The sequence below is a fragment of the Ursus arctos genome, unplaced genomic scaffold, assembly GCF_023065955.2.
Source record: "Ursus arctos isolate Adak ecotype North America unplaced genomic scaffold, UrsArc2.0 scaffold_16, whole genome shotgun sequence".
NCBI lineage: Eukaryota > Metazoa > Chordata > Mammalia > Carnivora > Ursidae > Ursus > Ursus arctos.
Window position 1 is genome coordinate 26,126,118 of NW_026622830.1, and position 20,808 is coordinate 26,146,925.

Genomic DNA, 20,808 nt, shown 5'->3' on the forward strand with positions numbered 1-20,808 from the left:
AAAGGGCGGGGCAGCTGTGAGAGCCTTGGCCTGGGGACTCGGGAAGCTTGGCTTCGCCATCAACTTGCCGTGTGATGTTGGGCAAGTCTCTTTCCTACTTGGAGCTCTGATCTGGGTCAGTGCCGTGGAACAGAGTGGCTTCTGGTTTATTGTAAGTCTCTTGGTGTCAGGAAGTTGGGGCGCCAGGTGGTGGTTGCTATGACAACTATCTCTCTGAAGCTAGTGACCCGGGACTCCGTTGCCATGACTATGATCACAAGGTCCAAGAGCCAACTGGCTGGCTGTCAGGTCTGCCTCGAGACAGTTTCCTCCCTGTCACCTCCTTCCATCGCCCCTAAAATTCAGTGTGTGTGGGGCCAGGGAGGTGTCAGGAGTCAGGGACTTGCATGGCAATTCTTTCTCTTCTACTGACGGGCCTGTCACCTTGGCTGAGTCTTTGCTTCTCTCTGGGCCTTTTTCCACATCTGGTAAATGAAGAGGTTGCCCCAGGCCCTTTTCACTCTTGATTCCTACAACTTGCCTCACATAAGAGACAAAGTTTTAAGCCAAAAGGTTGTTTCCAGGAATGATATGAAAAGTATTAACAACTGTTATGAACGTCACTCCCTGACCTACCCACACAGGCCTGGGCTGCCCTGCCAGGCAGGGGTCATCCCTTTAGTAGCTAGAAGTGGGGAGGCCTGGCTCGTCCCAGAGGAGGGTCCAGAGCGGCCAGTATGCTTGAGGGGTACGTGGAGGGCACCCAGGGCAGGGGCTATGAAGAACGAGTAGGCAAATACCGAATATTCTGACGACTGGTATGGCCATAACTTTGCACACTGGCTGGACACGAGCCCCTGCTGTATCGGGGATGGCGGAATGGCAGGCACCGTGAGGAGCGAAGGGAGATTGCCTGAGCGGAGGGCCACACTGATGTCCTAGAGATCAGGCCACCGAGGAAGCTGACGGCCCTCAAGCCCTGCCCCGGTCTGCGAGGAGGATCGATCCTGTCTCCTGCTCACTGCACCTTCTCTAACCGTGCTCTCCCTGGACAGTCGGAGCTGCCAGCGTCTCAGTTCCACGATGGCTGCTGCCCAGACCCACAGGGAGGGCCCAGCAGGAGCTGGCAGAGCCGGGCAGTGAAGGAGGAAGCGGAGAGCTCGGGGGACGCCTGCTCCACGTCTCCCAGGAGACCGGGCCCTGGGCAGATGCCAGAGCCTTGGCCTCTGGGATCTGTCCCTCTCCACGCACCCCCAGCCCGCTTGTCTCTCTCAGCAGGACTTTGCAAACAGCGTCTCCGGATGGACGGATGGACGCGTCTGCTGCCTCCTCCCTGTACACTTTCTATTCCCAGCCCTGAGCCTCAGCCAGGGTTCCTCAGGAAAATTGGCTGAAAGAGACATTTTCCATACTCTTGACTCCTCTGCTGGGGTAGCTGTCCCTGCCCCCACTCTCTCCAACCGCTCCTCCAGCTGGTCACCAGGACCCAGAAGGGGGGGGGGAATACTTGGTCAACTGGTTGCTGCTTCCTGACCCCTTAATTTTGTATGTCATTTTATCTTCCTGGGCCTCAGTTTCTTAATCTATGAAATGAGCCAGCTACCCTGAGAAGCAGGCTTGGGAGTCAGACTTTTTTTTTTTTAAGATTTTATTTTTAAGTAATCTCTACACCCAACATGGGGCTTGAACCCACAACCCCGAAATCAAGAGTCACATGCTTTACCAATGGAGCCAGCCAGGCACCCCAGGAGTCAGACTTTCTTGATTTAATCCTTAGCTCAGCTGGTTACTAACTGTGCGACTTTCGACAAGACATTCAACATCTTGGAGCCTCAGTTTTCCCCATCTGTAAATGGGGTTGTCTCTTACTGTTGTGAGGATTAATGAAATAAGCCGAGGAAAGGGTTTCGCTCCGCGCTCTGCACATGGCAAGTGTTCAACGAATACCTATTTTTTATTAATTGTTATCAGAGCTTACGTGGTGCCAGATGCCATGTTAGGGGCTTTATGTGCCCAGTTTCTAGTCCGTACAACACCTATGCAAAGGGCTTATCATCCCCTTTGTAAAGCTGAGGGTCCAAAAGGTCAGAGAAGCTAAGTAACATGTCCAAGGGCACATACACCAAATGGCTGAGCCATAGGGATTCAAACTCAGATCTGGCTGATTCCAGATTTCCTATTCTAACCAAGGATCTGGTACCTGAAAGAAAGAACACCCCTCTGCTTCAGGAAGATAATGAAGAGCAGAATGGCATTGGCTGAGATTTTAATCCAGCCCTTGCAAGCTGTCATTTCAAAGCTTCAGCTGGGGTTTTGGGCAGCTAAGGGGCTCAGTCCTTGAGACGAATATTGTTTAACTTTGTTACAATTAGCAAAGTAAGCAATGAGGCACCTTCATTCCCAACCTTCCCTCATCCCGTGCCCAAGAAAATGTCAAATGAGAAAAAACTAGTAATATCTAATATGGGTCATGGTGTGGGGAATTGGGCACTGTTGGTCTGAATATAAACAGAAGCAGTCTTTTGGAGGGCAATTTGGCAGTATCTGACAAAACGTAAAATGTGCTTGGTCTTTGACCTAGTAAATTTGCATTTGGTAATTTTCCCTCTTCGTCCAAAAATATTCAGTGCCGCACTGCTTGTAAGGGCACAACATTTACGGTAACATAATGTCCTTCAAAGGGCAGAATATATACCTCCATATTGTGGAATATTTTATACCCATGAAAAAGAACAAGGTAAAAACAGAACAAAACACACTGACCGAACCAGAATAGACACAACACAATTATAATCAGAGATTTCAACGTGCCTTTCTCAGCAATTGATGAAAGATTAAGGATAAAATCACTAAGCACATCGAATACTTAAACAGCATTGGTAATTACGTTGACCTAATGGACATTTTAGAACACTACACCCAGTAATGGCAGAATGAATGTTATTTTCAAGTGTGCAATGGAACATGGATCATGATAGACCAGATGCTGGACTGTAAAATAAGTCTCAAATTTGCAGCCAAATTAAATTAGAAATCAATGACCAAGAAGATACGTAGAGCCCCCCTAAATATTTGGAAATTAAACAACATACTTTTCAATAACCTATGGGAAGAAGAAATCACAGAAGAAATTAGAAAATATTTTGAACTGAATGATCGTGGAAACACCACACACCAAAATCTCTGGGTTGCATCTAGAGCAGTGCCTAGAGGGAAATTTATAGCTTTAAATAAATTATATGGTTTTTTTTCTAAGATAGCTTTAAACGCTCATATTAGAAAAGAAGAAAGTTATCAAATAAATGATGTAATTTCCTATCTTCAGAAGCTTGAAAAAGTGGACATGTGGACGGCTCAGTTGGTTAAACGTTGGCCTGTGGCTCAGGTGATGATCCTAGGGTCCTGGGATTGAGCCCCATGTCGGGCTCCCTGCTCAGCGGGGAGCCTGCTTCTCCCTCTCCAGCTCCCCCTGCTTGTGCTCTCTTCTCTGCCTGACAAATAAATAAATAAAATCTTTAAAAAAAAAGAAGCTAGAAAAACAAAATAAACCTCAAAATTGCAAGGTAAATTACATGTACTTGCATAGATAGAAAGCTTGATGAGTGAATGAAAAAAGCAAATTATATCTAACATATACATATCATGGCAGAAATTGCTTGTTGCCCCTCAATGCCCATTCTCCCCTTCTTTAGACGAAGAATCCCTGATTTTGAGCTGACACATGACTCTTCAGGATAAGATACTATCGTAGACCCCTTAGCAATCAGATGGTGATATGACTAAGCACTGGCCAGTGAGATGTAATCAGAAGTCATGCGTGTATTTTCTGAGAAGCTGTGCCTCCCCCCCCACGCCGGCTTTTTTTTTGCTCCCTCCCACTTCCTGCTGGCTGGACTGGGGATGTGACTGTGACAGCTTGGGCAGCGTACTGTACTGAGAACGGTGGAACCACAAGATAGAAGGTGTCACGTCCCTGTCATGCCAGCCTTGGGCTCCCTGCCCCTGGACTCCCTTTACAACGAAGGAGAAATATACTTCTGTCTTATTTCCATCACTGCTATTTTGGGTTTCATTCCTTGCAAACCGACTCAGTGCCAACGCATATAACTCTGATTCCATTTATGTGAAAAATAGCAAACAAACATATATATGTAGATTAAATGGATGATTTTGACTTGGGTACAGAAATCCCCGAGATGATTTGCTTCTTCACTGAAGACATATTACCTTACATAACAATAAGTCCAGAGGTGGACCAGCTGAATTCAGTGGTGGCTAATTGAGTGACTTGACTGCATCATCAAGGACTTGGGTACTTCCCATCTTTCTAGCTTGCCAGCTTCTGATTAGATCCTGTTGCAACTGGGAAATGTGGCTACGGTTCCAGGCATCGCTTTCATACACTTCAATGACCGGTAGAAGGAAAAGCTTTGTTTATTCTCCAGCTCTTTTTTAAGAGAAAATAAACTTTTTTCTAGAACCTTGCGGCGAAACTTCCTTCACGTCTTATTGGCCATAGCTGGGTTGTAGGTCCATCTTTAAACCAATCTCTGGTATAGAGCAATTGGGATTTACTTTTGATCCCTTCAAAAAGAGAACCACCAAGCAAAATCATGGCACTGACAGTGTGTAAGAAAAGAAAAATGGCTATATATATGCTGAAAACAAGGATACACCCCAAACTGCTCATGATGGGAACCCCCGGGGGGAGAGGAGTGGAACTGGGGGAGAAAGGAGTTCTGTGGCAAATCCTAAAGTTGCCTCTCCAACAACCTTCCCCACTTCTCCTTTGCTCACAAAAACCATCTTGTTAGGGCAGCAAAGGGATGAATCGTGACTGGCCCAAGCCAGCTGTGGCAACCTCTCTCCACATAGTTGCTTTCTCAGCTCCCCCTACAGCTAGTGGTGGTCATGAGATGCAGTTTGGCCAGTGAGATATGAAGGGAAACTGCTGGGAGGATGCTTTCCCCTTCGATAAAAAGAAACCCTCTTTCTGAACTCTCCCCTTCCATTCTGGCTTGGGATACTGGTGTGAAGATGTGATGCTTGGAGTTGTTGCAGCCATATGGCAACCATGAAGGAAATGCCGAGAGAATTATGGAGATGCAGACCCAGTGTCCTGTGTTTTTAAGGCCTCTGGACATCTTTTAGAAAATATCCTTATAAGGATTTCTGTCATGTGTAGCAGAGGGCAGCTTAACAGATAAACGCATCTTTACTTTTTACCATATATTTTCTGTTGTTTTGATTTATTCTTATAATTAAGATGCTTTGTTGTTGTTGTTGTTACTCAAAGTTCAATTTAAAAAATATACTACTTGACATTGGGCACCTTTGGTATCCCAATAGGCTTGAAGAGGCGCTCTTGAAAAGGAGGAGGGAGGAGTTAAAGGGAACAGGCTGTTCCTTATAATTAAGTACTAGCTTCACGATCTGAGGGTTGACCTTGCAGATGGGGGGAATGGCTGAGAATACATTTCTCTATCACTCTTTGGGTTTAGACCAGACGTTACAAACTGTGGGCCTCTGGTCAGAATCTGGTTGGTGGACGTGTTTTGTTTATCCTGTCCAGGGTTTTTAAAAATTAAAATTAGCAATTAGTACTTGAGAATTGAAATACTTTCACATAAATATCTGGCTTGCTGGCTTTCTTGGAAAAAATTGAAATATTAGGCAATGCTGGGTTCATTTCCAAATAGCAGTGATCGGCGGCTTCGATCTGTCTCTCCCTTTATGCGAGGCAGGTACTTCTGGGGGGCCGCAGACCTTGGTGCTCCCTAATGTCTGCTTTTCCAGTCTATTTCACTGATGTCTATTACTTATATGACTCCGTGAGCATTTGCGCTAGTGACCCCTGGGTTTGGGGTTTAGAATTAATGCACAAGTGCATGTGCCCATATGTAAAGTTCAACAACTGCTTTCTAGGCAACCGGCCACGTACACGGCATCTATCCTCATTCACCTAGGTGGGCAGATCTTGAAGAAGGCTGGATTTGGAGCGGGCTGTTCTCTAGGCTGTTCTGTAAGACCAGAAGAGCTAAGAGTACCCTTGACCGCCCTGCTGCATCACTTGGGGTCTCAACCCAGACTTCTGAGGATGCACTGCTAGGGAAGAGGGGTAATTCTGAAGCAAGACCTCCATCTGTGGCTAAGGAGTAAGGCTTTCTGAAAGGTGGATGGAGATTTGCCCAGTGGAGGTCGGAAGAAGCTGGTGCTCCTGGAGAGAAGCATGAACCTGAGGAAGGCAGGCAAGGCCAGATTCTAGAACAGTGTTCTACTGCCCCCAACATCCCACTTAGGAGGGAAGCTCTTCATTTAGGGTTTTCTGTATTTATTCAGTAGAACAAGACTGAGTGTGTATGTATGTGTTGAGGGAGACTGCAAACCCAGCCACCACCTCGCCACACCCTCCATTCTATCCTGCTGTGATAGGCAGAAAACCAGTTTCCCAAAACATCCATGTCTTAATACCTGGAACCTGTGACTATGTTATGTTACATGGCAAGAGGGAATTAAGGCCACAGATGGAATTGTTTGCTAATATGCTGACTTTAAAATCGGGAAGTTGTCCTGGTAAGGTCGCAGATGGAATTGTTTGCCAATCTGCTGACTTTAAACCGGGGACGTTATCCTGGATTATCCTGGGGGGGCTGAATGTGATCACAAGGGTGGGGAGGGAGGCAGATGAGGGAGAACCAGAGAGATGGAAGCAAGAGATGGGCTTGGCCTCACAGTTGTTGGCTTTGACGATGGAGGGAGGGTCATGAGCCAAGGAAAGTGGTTGGCCTCTAGAAGCTAAGAAAGGCAAGGAAACAAGATTCTCCTCTAGAGCTTCCAGAAAAGAATGCAGCCTTGCTGACACCTTGATTTTAGCCCAGTGAGACCCCCAGTGGACTTCTACTATATGGAGCTGCAAGATGACAGATTTGTGCTGTGTTAAGCCTCTACATTTGTGGCGATTTATTACAGTGACAGCAGGAAGTAAGGACACCTGGCCACTTGGAGGGGCCACGTGTAGGTGAGATCCCAGCTCCCTGTCAGCATCAACCTCCAGACTTGTGAGGTGATTCCAGTCACTCCCATCTTCAAGTTTCCCAGCTGAGGCCCCAGAGAGGAGCCGTACCCGCTCTGCTCTGCCCTAATTCCTGACTCACGACATCCAGAAGCATAATAAAATGATCCTTTTTATGCCACTAAGCTTTGGGGTGGTTCGTTAGGCAGCATAGTAACTGGAACGGCGACCTATCCTAGCCTTGAACTTGAACCAGATGCAACTGGGGAAAATTGCACACATTGCTGAACCCAGAGCTCCCATGCCATCATTAGTATTATTTTTAACTGAACCCTGATCCGAACAGAAGGGAACACTGCTGAAATTGAAACTGAACTTGTATATTTTTTCAAGCTGTTGAACTAGAATATTAAAATATTCTTGAGACAGAGACAGTCGCGTAGAGGATTCTACCCAAACGCCTTCACTCTGTCTGTTCTGATTTGCCTACAGCCACATGGTCATGGCAGAACTGAGAGATTCTGAGTCTTTGTAAAGCAGCCGGCTGTGACGCCCTTGGCCCTCTTTACCCTCCTTCAGAGCACACACCCTTGTCAAAGTTTGCTAAATAAAGGAGCTTGAGTTTTCCCACCATCCAAGGACAGGCAGTGTCAGCCTGAACCTGATTACTAGGCGGGGGGGTCCCCCGAGTGGAAGCTTCGTGCCCTTTGGCCGAGAAACTGGAACTTTCCATCCAGGCCAGTGATGCTCAGTATTCAAGCAGCCTGGCTGGGGTGTGTCGAGTTCCAGGTGGCCTTCATCTCCTCTGGATCAGGCCGACACAGTTTGTGGCCCTCTCCCCCTGCAAGGAGAGGAGGGACTCTGAAGAGACTGGGGGCCCCTCGGGAGACATTCATCTTTCCAGAGCTTTATCATTTTTTCCATAACAGTACTCTCGCTTCAAGGTGGAAAGTCCCAGCTGGCGGCTGAGGATACTCTCAATGTGCTTTTGTTTCCCGCCCTGCCCCCAGTCCAGGCAGCGGGGTGCTGGGCAGAGCCACCTCCTCTTTTACACCAGCCTGCTCCAGACTTGCTGTACTGACAGATGGTGTAATGTAGGCAAGCCCTTAACAAACCACAGGACTAGACGTCCCTGGTTCGAATCCTGCCTCTGCTATTTGCTAACTGTGCAACCTTGGTGGGGTACAGAGTCTTTCCGTATTACAGTTCTCCATCTGAAAACTGACATGGTGATAATGCGACCAGTTTTGAGGATTGAATATACAAAGAGCACTTAGAACAGGAGCCAATACATAGTGAGAGCGATGTAATTGCTTGCTGTTATTACATGCCTTTGGACAATTCATCTCCTTTCTCTGGGCCTCAGTTTCCCCAACTGTACAATGAGGACAGTAGTTGCTACCTGACCTGAGTGCAAATCCTGAGAACCCTTTCTAGGACAAATTTCTTGGGTTTTCTTAGCCTCAATCTGTTAATCTGCTCATCAGTTAAATGACATTTATTCTTAATAGATGGGTGTGGTGACAATTAGATGAGAAAATGTGTACCAAGCATGTAGCATGGGGCCTAGCACATAGAAAAAGCTAAAACAGTTAGTGTTTTTTTTTTTTTTTTTTTAATGGATGAGAAAGAACTTTCTAAACTATAATGGGCCATGTTCCTGGGAGGAGTATTGTGGTTTTGTCACGTGCTTTCCCAGCTATGCCTTATTCACAGACTCCTAGAATCAGAGAAGTCAGGATTGGAAGGGCCATTTTGCAGATCTGTTCATCGATCCATTCAACATATATTTTCTGATCACCTATTATGAGCCAGGCACTGTTGTAGGTGCTGGGGAGAGAGCAGCAGCGAGGGTCCTCCCCTCATGGGGCTTTCATTCCTGTGGGGGAGATAGACAGTAAATGGGTGAGTCCATGAATATATGCTACAAGTTCACATTGAATCCCTTTATTTTACAGATGGGAAAACTGAGGCCTAAGAGGGGAAGAGATTTTCCTAAAGTCCTCCAGTGTCATAGCAGGGCAAAAACTTCCAAGCAAGTCTTCACAGTCTCAGAATATCCTACCCTTAACAAGGCCTGGTTTCCCCAAGGTCTTAAGATGTGCTAGTGGGAACCAACATTTACTGAATCGTCAGCTACAGGAACTGTTTGAAGTACTTTACACATCTTAAGTCATTTTTTTAAATTTATATATATATATTTTAAGACTTTACTTATTAGAGAGAGAGAGAGAGAGCAAGCGAGCACGGGGAGGAGGGTGGGGCGGATGAGAGGGAGAGGGGGAAGCGGACTCCTTGCTGAGCAGGGAGCCCAACTCGGGGTTAGATCTCAGGACCCTGAGATTATGACCCGAGCTGAAGGCAGACACCTAACCGACACCTTAAGTCACATTTAATCCTCACAACAACCCTGAGGGAGGGAATTGCCAAGAAGCCTATGCTATAGATAGGGGAGCTAAGAAACAGAGAGATGGAGGATTAAACACAGAGCCTCTGGTTCAGGGCGCATGACCTGCCTCAACCACTGGCAGTCCTGCCGTCCTGGCTGCACAGTCTTCCTTCCCCTTGACCCTGGTCTGCGCTCTTTCCTTCTTCCTTTCCTCCCCTTCCATCCCCAGTCCTGGTCTCAAGGACTTCTTCCACACTGAGTAGCCTGGGCTAAGCCCCCCCTTCTCTCTGGTTCTCAGTTTCTCCATTTGTGGATTTTGAGGATTGCGTTGGATTGTCCTCAGGGCCTTCCATGACCGCCCTGATTTTCAGCCCCTTATCAGTTTGTAACCATTTTACGCACTTGTTTTCTAGTCTGCTTTCCCTACCAGATGGGGGGGCTCCAGGGAGCAGCACCCTACTGCCTCTGTTCACTTCTATCTCCCTAGAGCCTGGCTCTGTGCCTTGCACTTAGTAGGCCCTCAATAAATATTTGTGGGTGAAGAAAGGAAGGAATGACAGCGGTTACCTGCAGTTTTCTCAAAACCAGCTCCTGTGCTCTCTCCCTGGCTCCTCTTCCTTTCTCAGCCTGTAGGGCCCCCTCCCTCCCTCCCTCTCACCTCCCAGGGCCGACTCAGGCCCTCCATCCGGCCTGCATTTTTCCGGGTTTGATATCATTTTTTCCACTCTCCGGCTGCTGCCGGAGGCCTCTGCCAACTTTCCACAACTACAGCCCCTCCCCCACGACCGCAGGCCAGAGACAACTTGGGGTGGGGAAGACCCTCCCCCTCCTCCCTCCCCCAGGCTGGAGTTAGGATGGGGAAATAAGTGCCATCAGTGCCCTGCTGGCAAGACTGGGGGCTTGAAGACGCAGGATATGGCCTATCTGTCCAAGCTCCGGTCTTCCTTGCCTCTGTGTTCCTGGTGGCCGAGGCTTGTGGGCAGGCAGCTGGTTGGGGGCAGGGGTGTCAGGCCTCAGGAACATGATGGTCCAAACCATTTGCATCTTGTTCTCCTCTCAAAGCAGTGACACCCCTTTCCCCTTCAGCTGGAAACTCCTGACCTGACCCCTAAGGCCCAGCCCTAGCCCCACAGCCTCAGCCAGGCCGCATGCCTCACTACCTCCTCCTTCTTGCGCAGACAGAGGAGGCTGGGCCCTGGGGTCTAGTCCTCACCCTCCCTGTCTGGGTGACCCTGGGATGCTCCCTTCCCCTCTATGGGCTTCAGTGTCCACATTCAGAAAAATGAATGAGGTGGATTAAATCGGTGTCCATCTTGGGGATTAGTGGATTGACTTTCATGGAGACAAGCATCCCCCTCCACTTTAAATTGTAAGCAAACTTGTGTTTGAAAGTCCCTTTCTCTGGGACTCTATAGTTTTTGTCACATTCTCCAAGAAGATTGTGGATAGGACACAGACTGTAGCCTGACAAGTCGGGGTTGGAATCCTGACAACTTCACTTAAAGTAGTTATATGATCTTGAGTATGAACCTTCACCATCCCGTGCCTCTATTTTTCTAATTAGTACACAGGGTTTGTGAAGATTAATTATTAGTTGTGACAGCTTAAACCACAGCTCCTAACAAACAAGAGCTATTATATTGTGAGGATGAATGCTGAGATTCCTTCCAGATAAGATTTTCTGAATCTATAATCTAAAAAATGGGTTTATGAGAAAATAGGAGGTCATCACACTACTAAATTGTGGTTGTCTGTGCACCACGGGGTCTCCCTCAAAGACCGGCGCCAGGGGCCATGCCCAGTGGTTGGGAGAAGGGCCTGAACACACAACTGGTCCAGTGATTTTATTGACTGACCTTGACCCAGGTCAGCGGGCTAACCCCGTCTGCAGCCAGTGTAGATGGGACAGTGGGAGGTGGAGATGCTTGGAAGAGCCCAAAAGAAGAGGTCTGGGCATTCAGACTGGTCACCCTTCTGGTCTGGTTTATTGTGGGGAGTTGGCCAGAGCCCAGGGACAAGGAAGATTTTTACAAAAAGGCTCGCACTTCGTAAAAAACAACAACAACAAACCACACACCCACCCACCCACCCACCCCCACACCCACACCCACACACCCACACACACCCCTACTCTGTGTCCAGGGTGAGCCTTCGGCCCCATAGTCTGTCCACTGCTTCCCGGGGCGGAGAGGTCCCTGAAGCTGCGGCTCCGGGAGATGCTCCGGCCCTGGGGGCAGCAGGCAGGCGCAGCCCGCTGTGCTGACTCCAGGCAACTACGCCGTGGCCCCTCGGTGGCATCGGCGGAGCTCAAATGCAGCCCCGTGTTCCGCCAGCCCCAGGGCGCAGGCGGCTTCAGAGCACGGCCAGGTTGTGGCAAGACTTGGAGCGGGCCTTGAGTGCCCGACGGCGGGTGCTGCGGGGCGTCAGGCGGGCCAGGAGGCGACGAGCCCGCTGGCCGAGGCTCGCCCGCCTTCGCGGCGCGGACGGCTCCCTGGCCGAGCTGTTCCGGCGGCGCAAGCGCAGTTGGCGGACCACGCCCTCGAAGAGCTCGGCCACGTTGTGCTGCAGCGTGGCCGACGTCTCGATGAACTTGCAGTCGAACACCACCGCGCAGGCGCGGCCCTCTGAGGGGCGGGGTCAGGCGGGCCGGGTTGGGGGGAACATAAAGGTGGGAAGAGGTGTGTTGAGTCTCAAGCTAAGCACTTTTTCTTTTGGCCCTGCGTTGTGCCGGGCGCCAGGGAACTCCGCGGTAAATGAGACCCGGCCCTGAGGAGTTAGTTCACAGGCTAGGAACTGATACTGGTAGCAGAACGAGGCTGGGAAGACAGAGAGGCTGGAAAGCGGCTTGAATGCCAAGTAAGGGGTCTGAGCTGTGCATCAGGGTTATCTGGGGGAGCTTGTTAAAACGCGGATTCCTGAGCCCACCAATAAAGAATCTGATTGGGTAGGTTTGGGACGAGGTCTGTGAAGCAGCATTTTAACAAAATCTCCTGGGGATTATGTTGGGGAGTTTGGGGCTGTCTGCTCACGAAGCACATGGTCTTCCATCTTTAGGAAGCCACTTGGGCTGGGAGAAAGGGGCCTGGGTTCCTGTCCTTGGTGGCTGGTGACCCCGTGGAACTGGCTCACCCTCTCTGGCTCTCAGTTTCCATAATTTTTAGCTTTTGCCCTGTGAGAAGGGCCATTTTGAGATCTTTACGGGTCCCACACGATATTACCAAACATATTGAAATTTTCTCTATACCACTTTACATGCAAATTATATATAACTAAACGTTTTGGTTTGCAGTTGTCAGCTGCCACAATATTGTGTTTGTAGATGATTAAAGCTTTGTGAAATTTTAATTTGCAATTTTCTCACTGTGTTTTGGAGCTAATAATTGTTTCAGATCCCAAATGCAAGCCCTTGGAAAGCTTGTGGGCCTATCATGTCCAGTGGATAAAGTGTCTCTGACTGAGGGCATGGGAGAGCCATACGGGAATTTTTAAGCAAAGTAGTGACAAGGTCAGATCTGGTTTTGGAAAACTCTGACAGCTGGCAAGGAGAACTGGTTCAATGGGGAGAGAGAAGTACAGGGGCTGGCCCAGGTTAAGGTGGAGATGCCAGGATGGGGCAGAGGTTGTGGGTATAGTGGAAAGGGAACGTGGGGTTAAGGGAGGTGGACCTGACAGGATTTGGGGACTGGTTTGGGGGAGTGGGATTGGGGGGAGTGGGAGAGGAAGCAAGAACAGTTCCTAGCTTTCAGGCTTAGGCGTGTACATGTGCGATGGGGGCGGTGGTGGGGTGACAGTCCCTGAGATGGAGAGCACTGGAGGAGGAGCAGTGATAGCAGGCTGAGAGGAAGCTGGAGGAGGAGGGTGGAGTAGAGGGCTCACCTTCCACGGAGACTTCCCGGCAGCGTGCCAGGTCGGCCTTGTTACCCACCAGGATGATGGGCACGTGGTCCGCCTGATGCGTGCGCCGCAGCTGAATGCGGAGCTCAGAGGCACTCTCGAAGCTGCCTCTGTCTGCGATGGAGTACACAATGACATAGGCACTGCCCGCCTGCAGGCACGAATCCTGGCTCCAGCCTCCATCCTGCAACAGAGTGGCCCCAGGCCCATTCTGCAAGGGTACCGACCTCTCAGCCAGAGGGCCCTGGCTGAGAAAGCTGGGGCTGGGATGGTCTGATTGGGAGTGCTGGGGCTGAGGCTTACACTTTGGACAGGTTTGGGGGACAAATTCTGCCATTATTCTCTGTGTCGCCTTGGGTAAACCACCAATCCTCTCTGAGCCTTAGTTTCTCTGTGTGGAAAACTGGGCTAATAACACCTCACTACGTTTTCTCATTTGTCGATTGCTTCCGTAGGCCAGGCACTGAGACAAAGATTTCTTTGGTTCCCCTTCCTGCTAAGGAGGGTTCAGCTCTTTGGTTTCTGATCAGTCAGTCTTGCTAGAGAGTCCTTGTGGCCTTCTGCAGTCCAATTAAGAGACAAAAGGGGGGCTTCTGGGTGGCTCGGTTGGTTAAGCATCTGACTGTGGGTTTTGGCTCAGGTCATGGTCTCAGGGTTATGGGATCAAGCCCGGCATCCGGCTCCGCGCTCAGGGTGGAGTCCGCTTGAGATTCACTCTCTCCCTTCCCTTCTGCCCCTCCCCCACTCACTACGTCTCTAAATAAGCAGACAAACAAACAAAAAAACAAACAAAAAAAGTCTTTCAAAAAGAGAGACGAAGGGAAGGGAGAGAAGTGAGAAGGGAGGCTGACTTCAAGGGGAGGCATTTTCCAGGCCAGTGGTGAAGAGAGAAGTAAAAAGGAGCAACTGTGGAGTGTAAGGGAATGGGTGGGAGAGGCAGGGGCATTTTAAGAAGCAGAGTCCTTGCAAGTTGTTTGACAAGGAAGGGAAGGACTGGAGAACTTTTGATATGCCATTTTGGGTGGTGATCTCTTGTCAGGGATAACACTCTGAGACTGGACCATCTGGGTAATAACTTTGTAAGTGTTTAGTAAGACACCGTTCCTATCTTCCAAAAGCTCATGGTCTGGAAGGGACGCTGTGAAAGTCAAGAGTTCTGATGCCCTGTGATAAGTACCATGAAGAGGCAGGAGCACGTGGCTGGAGGAGCCATGGGGGAAGAGGAGAGGAGGTCAGAAGAATTCAACCTGGCAGAGTGTCGGGAGGGCTTAAGAGTGGACTGGCGAGTGGGGTTTGAGAGGATGAATGGGAGAGGAGAGAAGGCCAGGGGTAGGAAATACTGAGTGCGGTGGAGGCATTGGTTTTGAGGGGGGAAGAAGCCAGAAGAATTTTCTGATAACCCAATAAGACAGATGAATAGGAAGGCCTCAGATCCATGGTCAACACACTGTCAAAGGAATTAAGTTCTCAACAGCCATACTGATCCTTCCCCAGGCTGAATAACCATGGGCTGAGTCAGACGGATGTGAGTTCTTAACCTTACCATGAACAGGTTCCTTCCTCCCTCTGGGTCTCAGTTTCCCCATCTGTAGAATGAAAGTGTGGGGCTTGAGCATTCAGTCATTTATTGCACAAATGTTTATGAAGGATTTGCTATGTGTTAGGATCACAGAAACCAGTTGGAACATGGATTGGTGGGTAAGACCCCTTGGGGGTGCGACTAGAAATATAGGTTACAGGACCCCATTTTTGTAGGTTCTCATTCATTAGGTCTGGGGTGAGACCTGAGAATTTAATTTTTTAAAAGATTATTTATTTATGTGGAAGACAGAGAGAGAAAGGGAGAGCATGCAAGTAGGGGGAGGGGCAGAGGGAGAGAGAGAGAAAGAATCTCCAGCAGACTCCCCGCTGAGCATGGAGCCCTATGTGGGGTTCCATCTCACGACCCATGAGATCATGATCTGAGCCAAAATTAAGAGTCTGGTGCCTAACTGACTGAGCCACCCAGGTGCCCCAGAGATTTGACTTTTTATACTCTCTAGGTGACCCTGATGGTCAGGCCAGCTAGGGAGCTATGGCGTGAGCCAAAGGGCCACCCAATTCTGGCAGGTCCTGCCTCTCTGACATCAGAGGGCACCATCTATTGAAAGGATGGATGTTTATTCCGGACGCAGCTACTGTGTGGACCCTCTGTGGAAACTGCCTCCACCATCACTAGCCAGCGAAACTGGTTCAGTCTCCCCATTTTACTTGTAGGAAAACCAAGGGCCAAAGGAGAAGAGAAAACATTCTCAAGGCCATACAGCCAGCTGGGCACAGAATTCCAGTTCCAGTGCTCTTCTTCCTGGTCTCCCAAATGGGACACCCAGGCTGATCACTTTTCTTAATTCACTAGACTTTGCCCCACAGGACTTTCAACTGCATTCAAAAAGTGCTCCCTCCTCCCCCCCAGCCTGTGAGCTTCATGAGGCCAAGGGACACGTCTGTCTTACTCACTGCTGGGTCCTCAGTGTCCTTGCCCATGATACATACCCAGCCTGTGTTTCTTAGTGAATGCATGAGCGAAGGAGTGAAACCCCAGCTGAAGGCTTGGAAGGTGATGTTCCCAGCGGGGCTGGAGAGGGACAGTCCTAGTGCATAAGAGTACAGGCTCGGGGGCTTATAGATCTGTGTTTGAATCCCACTTGCTCTCTGAGAACTTTGGACGCATTACTGAACCTCTCTGAGCTTCGATTTCCTCATCAGTAGGATGGGAATCAGAATACTCACCTAGGGTATTTGTTTTGACTGAACGTCATAATGTATATCCAGTGCTTAGCACGGGGGCTGACCCTTGGGAAGAGGGTGCTCCGCAAATGCCAGCTGCTGCTAGGAAGGCCACCATCATCATCATCATGCTCATTTGGAGCTGGGTGCGTTTCATCCTTGCGGAAAGGAATTGGCCACTTAGCTCCTTCGTCCCTATCCTTTCCTCCTATCACTGGGGCTGTCAGCCATTCTTGCCAATCACCCGACGGTACCCTCCTAAGCCCCACCCTGTGGGCGGGGCCTCCCTGCAAGTTAGGGGCGGGGCCTACCCCTTCTTGAGATAGGCTCCCAGGTGATTTTTACATCCTTCTCTCTGCTTGGTTGTATTTCTTCAAAGTTCTACAATGGGCATGTATTATCTGTATAGCAAGAAAAAATAAAACTCAAACAAGGTAAGAAAAGCATATCCCTGTCTGTTGCTTTTTTCCTGCTCTGGAACGGGGTAGGAAAGGACATCCTTTGGTTTCCTTCTTTACTAGCTACCAAGTTATGAGGAATGAGAATGATCGTTATTTACATTTCTTCACCTCTGTCCAGCATTGTTTCATGCTCCAAACTGTACTCACCACTGTGAAATTGTGTAAGAACTTTAAAAAACCAGCTGGTAAGGAAGGCAGGAATGAATAACTCATTTATCAGGTGAGAAAACTGAGGTCAGCTCAGGGCACAAAGCCATGCAACTGGTAAAGAAGAGAAAGGGGAGTTTACCCTCAGGCATTCTGGTGCTAAATGCAGTGTTCCTTCCTCTGCACAGTGTGCGTGGGGAGCGGGCAGTGGGATGAGGGTGCTGAGGACGAGGTGGAAGTTTACAGGGGGAGAAGCACGCCCTGGGGTGGCTGCAGAGGGGATCAGTGGAGTGGGAAAAGGACTCGGGGTCATGAAGTTCTTCTGCCTTCACTTGCAAAGGCTTCTTGGGAGCTGTGGGTTTTAGGGGCTGCTGAGGATGGCCTCTGCCATGTCCCTGCTGTGTCATGTCCTAGGAGGGGACAGGGGTCTGGTACCAGGCTCAGCACCCCTTCCCCCAGGTCCTGGGTGCTGTGCCATACCCGTTTCTCAGCCTCCCAGGTGTCCATGACCACCAGCGTGGTATCCTCACCATCCACCGTGAGGGTCCTCTCGTACACATCTTCTGCAACCAAGGAAAGAGCCAGATCTCAGGGAAGGGGGGTAGGCATGGGGAGGGCATGGCCCCCCTAGTCTCCTTTCTGGTCACAGCACTCCCTCCACTTGTGCGGGAAGTGCTCGCCACACTTGTTTGATGTCTGTCTCTCCTGATAGGTCAAGAGCTCCATGAGGAGCCCATGTCTCCCCAGCTGCCAGCATCGTATCTGGCACATAGCAGGTGCTGAGAAAGCTTTTGCTAGTTTGGTTGATCAATGAGTGTGGGATGGTGGGGTTAAAGCTGGGCTGGGAATTCTCCCAGTCCCGCTCTGGCCCTGACTTAGTGTATGCTTTGGGCAGGTCATATTACCCTCTTCGGGCCTCAGTCCCCCACCTGTCATACCTACAGGTGCACACATGTACACGTCTCATCTAGGGTTCTCACACCCAAGGCTAGAGAAGGGGCCTGGCCAGAGTGTCCCCATTTTCTCTTTGCTTTTAAACAACCTCCCTCTGCACTCATCCTGTGTCCTCTCAGCTGGTCCTGTAGGAACCCATCTTCATTTCCTCTGTCCTGTCCCTGTCTCCCCTCCTCCTGGGGCCCACCGACCCTCTTGGCTCACTGCATCTCTCGGGAATAAGGGAACCTGGGGAATCTCCATTTGGGGCAGGATCTTACTTTTGCTGCAGGTCGTGGTGGCCATGGATGGTTGTCTGTGGAGCTAGGAATATCTGAGAGTCAGGGGAAGTTGGGGCTGGGAGTTTCTGAGCGGGGTGGGAGCCTACCATTTTTTTTCCATTTGAGACTCATAGAACTCAGAATTGCTTCCCTTATGACATGGAAATTAATCATACACCTCTCACCCATGAGAAATTGGCAACCTTCTCACTATTCAAGTCATCTCCATCCTGTAGACCATTGTGCGGGCTGTGCCCTGCACCACTCTCGGGGTGGGGGGGAGGCATCGTTCACTTCATAGTCTATGTGAATGATGCCCTTTAGAGTTGAGCAGTGTGTGAGTTGCACAACTCTTCTTAGCAGCCTTGTGCCCCTGATGACAAGGCTTTCCCTCCTTTGGCCACATCCCACCCCAGCTCACAGGGTCCCTACCTCCCAGCTGTTCATGGAGGTCCCGCTCTTGCTTCCCTGCAAAGAGGCTGGCCAGGCTGGTCTTCCCTACGCCAGGATCTCCCAGCAGTACCACGCGGTAGAGGGCCTCCCAGGAGCCTTCAGAGTCACTGGATTCAGAGGACCAGCCACTGGGGGCAGGCGAAGGTTGCCGAGTGGGAGGATTGAGGGAGGCAGACTGGCCCAGCCGGGGATGCTGGGGTTTTGCAGAAGGTGTTGTACACAGGAGGCCAGGCTGGTGGCCCCGGGGGGACAGGGGCAGTGGAGTGCTGGCTCGCCGGCGCAGGGGGGTCTTTGCTTCTTGCTGGGTGTTTAGTGTCATCCTTGGGGGGGAGGGGCTTTGCTCCTTCCTTCCTTCTGTAAGCATGAAGCCAGGGTGGGCAGTGAGCCAGGCACTGTGAGCCCCTTCTGCAGGGTCCAGATGAGTTTCTGAGAGGACTTCCTCCAAAGCCTTCTCTTGTTCAAATGACGGGAGGAGGCGCCTCAGCTCCTTGGGATGGGGGCTTCCTGGCGTCGGGGCCAGAGTAAACCTGGGTCAGGCTGGGAGGGGTGAGTAGGCAAGCTGTGAGCACACGCGTGCACACCCACAGGTCGCTTCCTCTGCCTCGAGGATGACCCAATACCCCAGGACACAGAGACAAGAGACAGACAGAGGGGCCGCGGCAAGGGGGCATGTCCATGCAAGCACGCGCCCACCCGCGTACACAGACGTGCCCCTCCCATTTGGAACAAGGGACCCGCGTTCTGAAAGGAGCCTAATTCCCGGGTTCCCCCCCCTTCCCCACAGCTCTCTTCCCCAAGGTTCAGATCGGGGCTGGAGGGTTGAGGGCCCCTGGGGGGTTCACTTCCGCTGCCCCATCTCCTTGAGGGCTGAGGAAGAGGCAGGACGGAGTGGGTTGGTATTCCGAAGGCCGAGGGGAGTCTGGGGGTTCCCTCGGCTGTAACCCGAGCGCCCTGGTGCCTTGGGAACGGCGTGTCCGGCCCGCCCCCTACGTGAAAAATTCAGGAGAGGCTGGCGCGACGGCCTCCAGCGGCTGTTGGGGGGCTGGGGTTTCGAGGCAGAGAGCCCCAGTTTTGGTGACAGGACAGGGTCCCGGCGGGGGGGGCGGGGAAGGGACCTACAGGACCCGGGGGCGCATGTCCCATTCCGAGTCTGAGTCCGAGCTTTCCCCCGCCCCGGGTCCTGAGTGTGAGTCCCCCGATCCCGGGAGGGCTCCTCGTCCGAGGCTATCCAACCCACCAGGCCCCAGGCCGGAGGACCCTCACCCCGGGACGCGGGTTCGAGGCCTCTCCCGCCCCTCCCTGCACCGCAGATCCCCCCGTGCAGGCGCCTGGCGAACTCCGCTCCAACTTCACTAAGTTGGCGGCAGGCTGCGCGGGCCTTTACCTCGCGTGGGGAGGGGTCCAGGGTCCCCGGCGGCCGCTGCAGCTGCCGGGTGCTCCAGGCTGCACCACCGCCTCCGCGCGCAGCCCCTCGGGCCAGTCCCGCCCAGCCGCCCGGGCCGGGGGAGGAGCCGCGACCCCGCCCCGTCCAGCCCCGCCCCATCAGGGCAGCCCCGGGGTCCCCGCCCCGAGGCCTCAGCCGCCCAACGACTTTCCGCAGAGCTCAGTTGACCCACTGTCGCAAGGCCTTCGCCTGGGGTGGTGGTGGCAGTGTCGGGGTCGGGGCGGGGGGGCGGGGAGAGGAAAGAAGGGATTCCTGAATTCCTGGGTCTGGATCCCCTCTGCATCCACGCAGGCAACGGGGCGCACCAATTTCAGCCCTCGCAGAATCCACCTGGGGAGCTGGTTGAATGTTGATTCCCAGGGGCCACCCTCCAAGAGAGGCGGATTCTGCCGTTCTGGGGGAGGGCTTCAGGAATCTGCATTTTAAACAAATGCCCATTGATCTTGCAGAGTCCATGGACCCCACTTTGAGAAGCTCAGGTCTGGATGGAGAATTAATTTTGGGACGTGGCTCCACCTAGGAGGGAGCCTAGGAAGTCTGCACCGAAGACTTCTTAATATTTGATATTGGCATTCCATTCGTTCATTCACCAAATTCTTGGTTAAGCACTCTTTATGCAGGGGGCCGTCCTGTGCGGGGAGAATGGCTGTGCCCTCTCTGATGAATATTTACTAGGTGTTTGGGCTGTGGCTGGTTTGATTTGAGCACTTCGCCTGGATTATTAGCTCATTTAATCCCGTCACCACACTGACGCTTATCTGGGTCTGCGACTCAGGATTCTGCCTCTCAGCCAACTGTCCCTTTCCATCACTGACCATGGCTTAAAAAAAAAAATCTTCCTAGGCCCTTGGAGGAGAGACACACTGTGATCCTGGTGGAGTAGGGCAGTTGGCTGTAGGGAACCGGCGATTTTGGCCATCTAAGGGGCCAGGATCCAGGGTCTTTGAGCAGGGTGCTTCCTTTGAGGTCTTGAGGGACTGGGGCGGGTTTGTATGTGGGCTCTTGCAGACCAGGCTGTACCTGTGGGTGGGGTTTATGGTCATGGCTGA

At 51.2% G+C, this 20,808-nt stretch overlaps 1 protein-coding gene across 2 annotated transcripts; it reads right to left on the bottom strand.

Annotated features, from left to right (window-relative positions):
* Nucleotides 1-11,346: 11,346 nt before the first annotated feature.
* On the bottom strand, nucleotides 11,347-19,804 carry REM1 (RRAD and GEM like GTPase 1). Of its 2 annotated transcripts, none has more exons than XM_026503221.4 (5): nucleotides 19,700-19,804; nucleotides 18,295-18,852; nucleotides 17,129-17,211; nucleotides 13,257-13,458; nucleotides 11,347-12,004 (listed from the first exon to the last, which is right to left on the bottom strand). In XM_026503221.4, exons 2-5 carry the CDS (start codon nucleotides 18,677-18,679, stop codon nucleotides 11,733-11,735), a joined length of 942 nt encoding a protein of 313 aa, XP_026359006.2. In that variant the 5' UTR covers nucleotides 18,680-18,852; nucleotides 19,700-19,804; the 3' UTR covers nucleotides 11,347-11,732. The 2 variants fall into 2 exon arrangements, with proteins under 2 accessions (XP_026359006.2, XP_057168588.1); XM_057312605.1 differs by having other exon boundaries at nucleotides 11,493-12,004; nucleotides 17,129-17,208.
* Between the last annotated feature and the right edge of the window lie 1,004 nt (nucleotides 19,805-20,808).

What these genes read in the sequence shown, in the direction of transcription:
- REM1 (XM_026503221.4), bottom strand. Translation starts at nt 18,679, where the DNA reads ATGCTTACAGAAGGAAGGAAGGAGCAAAGCCCCTCCCCCCCAAGGATG. An exon ending in CCTCCATGAACAGCTGGGAG is followed by an intron (nt 17,212 to 18,294) that starts GTAGGGACCCTG and finishes CCTTGGTTGCAG; the next exon opens with AAGATGTGTACGAGAGGACC. An exon ending in CCGGGAAGTCTCCGTGGAAG is followed by an intron (nt 12,005 to 13,256) that starts GTGAGCCCTCTA and finishes CCCGCCCCTCAG; the next exon opens with AGGGCCGCGCCTGCGCGGTG.